General features: G+C 45.7%; 1 protein-coding gene across 1 annotated transcript; it reads right to left on the minus strand.

Annotated features, from left to right (window-relative positions):
• Positions 1-577: 577 nt before the first annotated feature.
• Positions 578-1,246, minus strand: DEFB136 (defensin beta 136). The gene is made up of 2 exons (XM_025042373.1): positions 1,192-1,246; positions 578-732 (listed from the first exon to the last, which is right to left on the minus strand). The coding sequence occupies exons 1-2, from the start codon at positions 1,244-1,246 to the stop codon at positions 578-580; spliced, it is 210 nt and encodes a 69-aa protein (XP_024898141.1).
• Between the last annotated feature and the right edge of the window lie 1,418 nt (positions 1,247-2,664).

Consider the following 2,664-nt stretch of genomic DNA (forward strand, 5'->3'; position numbering starts at 1 on the left):
TGGATCTTTGATTCCTCATTGGGCTTCAGTCTACAATCACTACAAACTGCAACCAATACTTCCAGCTAAATTCCTATGCTTAGTAATTGAGAGAGGGTCTAACTCAACCACGAAGACACTGGTTCAAGATTGTCTGGGTTCAAATCCAGTGCTAACTAACTCTTACTACTTGTGTGATCTTGGAAAAGTTTCTTCATCTGCAAAATGGGAGAAATAATAAATTTTGTCGTGAGGATTAAGTGATTTAATATATGTAAACTGCTTAAAAGTGTGACTGGCACACGGTAAGCTACTGCTATTAGGCTCAGGCAATGTGATATCCTCTAGCGTGCAGTCATGTATTAATCAACTAAATCTGAATTTGAAATAGAGATTAGTGATTGGAGATGGGAGAACAGGAAATTCATTTTGCTGCAGTGTCTGTTTACAAAATACTTCTGAAAATTTGCCAGTAAATTGGCCAGAATCTGGCCCTCAACAGCTACCCAAGGCTTGTTAATAATGTTTACACACAGGTAAGGAATTTTGTTTTCTCAGCCATTCACATATCCTTTTAATTTGACCCATGAGATGAGGGTCATTGCTCATTGAGCAGGTAAGGTTTGTGTTTCGCCACTTTGCAACAAGACATCACGTTGTGACAGAATGCAATCCATTTCCATCCGAGTTTACAGCCAAGGAAACATTTGCCACCAAGCAAAGTGCAGGTATATATTTCTACTCCATCAGTTTTTAAAAAACCATTCCCTGAAAGAAAGAAAAGAAAAGAAAGGAAAAATCAGTCTTCAAGAAGCTGGGAGAAATTCTAGGTCTGCCCTCTCTCCCTAGTGGATGGTTTATTATTTTATGATTTACTTTTTGGATTCTGTCCTTTTACCTCCTAACCACATCTCAGTGAGGACGGCCGAGTCTGAGGCTAATCAGAGGAGAATGAAGGGAAATAGGAATTTGGATAGCTCAATAGTGACATGATTGTCTTGAAGCTGGCCCCCCTCTCTCAAGCTGCAGCAGACCTTTAGGATGTAGCAACAGATGAGCAGAGCTGGAGACCACTAACATACATCCCCAGCCTGCAGGTCCATCTGTTATTGGTGTCCCCCTGCTGGGCTTATGTCCATAGGGGTTTTTAAGTGCCTTAGTCCTTGGAAGAAAACCCCACTTTCACAATCAGACCTGTACCCACCATCTTACCTGAAGGCAATGAGATCACCAGGAGGAAGAGTAACCCAGAGAGACAGAGCCTCATCGTTGAGGAAGGCACAGAGCTGGGACTTCCTGCAGGTGGCTGGCTGCCTGGGAGGCTCCTTTATAGAGCTGGGCGGGGCTGGGCGGGGCTGGCCTCCTTCTACCTGGAAGGGCACCCAGAGGAGAAAGCCTTCTTCATGGTTAGAAAAAAGAGTCCCTGGGCCATTCCATGTTACTTCTTCTTCTACAAATCGTGGGAGAAAAAGGGACTCAGTCAAGGCAGAACAGGAGCAGAGACCAGTTGTCATGCCTGGGCCTGAACACTTTCTCTATAACTTCAAATGTAAACTGATAGAAAAATGGCAGGGAAAGGGTCAACTTTGTTTCTCCTTTTTCTGAATCCCACTGAGAACACAGGAGCCCAGAGTAGCGATGTCATAAAACATAGATGTCATTTAAGGCCAGAAAGGATGTGAGCAAGAACTTGCAGCGCTGTAAGAAGCAAAGGGTCTCAAGGTGTCGACTGTTGGTTGCCCTGATCAGGATTTCTGGTGGGTGCTCAGGCAGTGGAGAAGACTTCTCTCTGGTGGTCAGATTTAGTTGCCTGGCCGGAGGCTTGTGCTATGGGGACCCTCTCCCCAGAAAAAGTTCACCAAGGGGCTTTGCTTTCCAAAAGGCTGGTATGAAATGGTGGCTAGAATTTGGGAACTTTAAGGGTTATGGAAAAGGTCGTCTGTTTGGAGTGAGTGGGTTGGAACTCCCTCCCGGTCTGTCACAGGAAGAGCCAGTTCGGTGCTGTGTTCAGGGTTGGATGCCCTGTGTCGGGAGTGGAGCAAGGCCATGCTTCCCTGGAGCTATAGGAATGCAGCCCTGGGGAAGGGTCATTAGGTCTGTCCCCGCTAAAGTGGTGGGGGACTGAGAGTTGAAAAGATACTAATACTGGTTTTATTCTTGCGCCTTGAGGCAGCCTTGTTCCCAAGTGGCCCACGACCGTAGGATTCTGAGTCTGTAAAGTGGCAGTAGAGCATGGTTTTATTGGTTACGCTCTGTTTTGCAGTCACATGCCCTTGGATAAATTATTTAGCATTTCTGAGATCCAGTTTCCTTTTCTCAAAACGTGCATCGTAAGAGGGTTTTTTGAGGATGAAATGAGATAAAGCTTACGAAACGCGACACGCTCATTCTGATATGGATTAGGCTCCTCCTCCTTCATTACTGTTAGTAAATCTCACCACTACAGCTGTGTTGATTTCTTTTTTCTAGAACCTTTCCAAGAGACTTCTTAGTGAATGCCAGACATGACTGGGTGAGTTTTATTCTGGGTTCCAACAATGCGCAGACAGCTGAGAGCACTGCTGTGTGTTAGGATGGGAATCGGGGAGGGATGGTGGGCTAATGGACTAGAAGTAGGTAGGTTGGTGACAGATCAGGGCTGAGGATTCCCTTGCATGACCCCATGGAAAGCTCCCGGGAGACTGT

Source organism: Pteropus alecto, unplaced genomic scaffold (assembly GCF_000325575.1).
Source record: "Pteropus alecto unplaced genomic scaffold, ASM32557v1 scaffold50, whole genome shotgun sequence".
Lineage (NCBI taxonomy): Eukaryota > Metazoa > Chordata > Mammalia > Chiroptera > Pteropodidae > Pteropus > Pteropus alecto.

Coding starts and splice junctions, on each gene's coding strand:
- DEFB136 (XM_025042373.1), bottom strand. CDS start 1,246: ATGAGGCTCTGTCTCTCTGGGTTACTCTTCCTCCTGGTGATCTCATTG. Junction 733..1,191: donor GGTGATCTCATTGCCTTCAG/GTAAGATGGTGG, acceptor ATGGTTTTTTAA/AAACTGATGGAGTAGAAATA.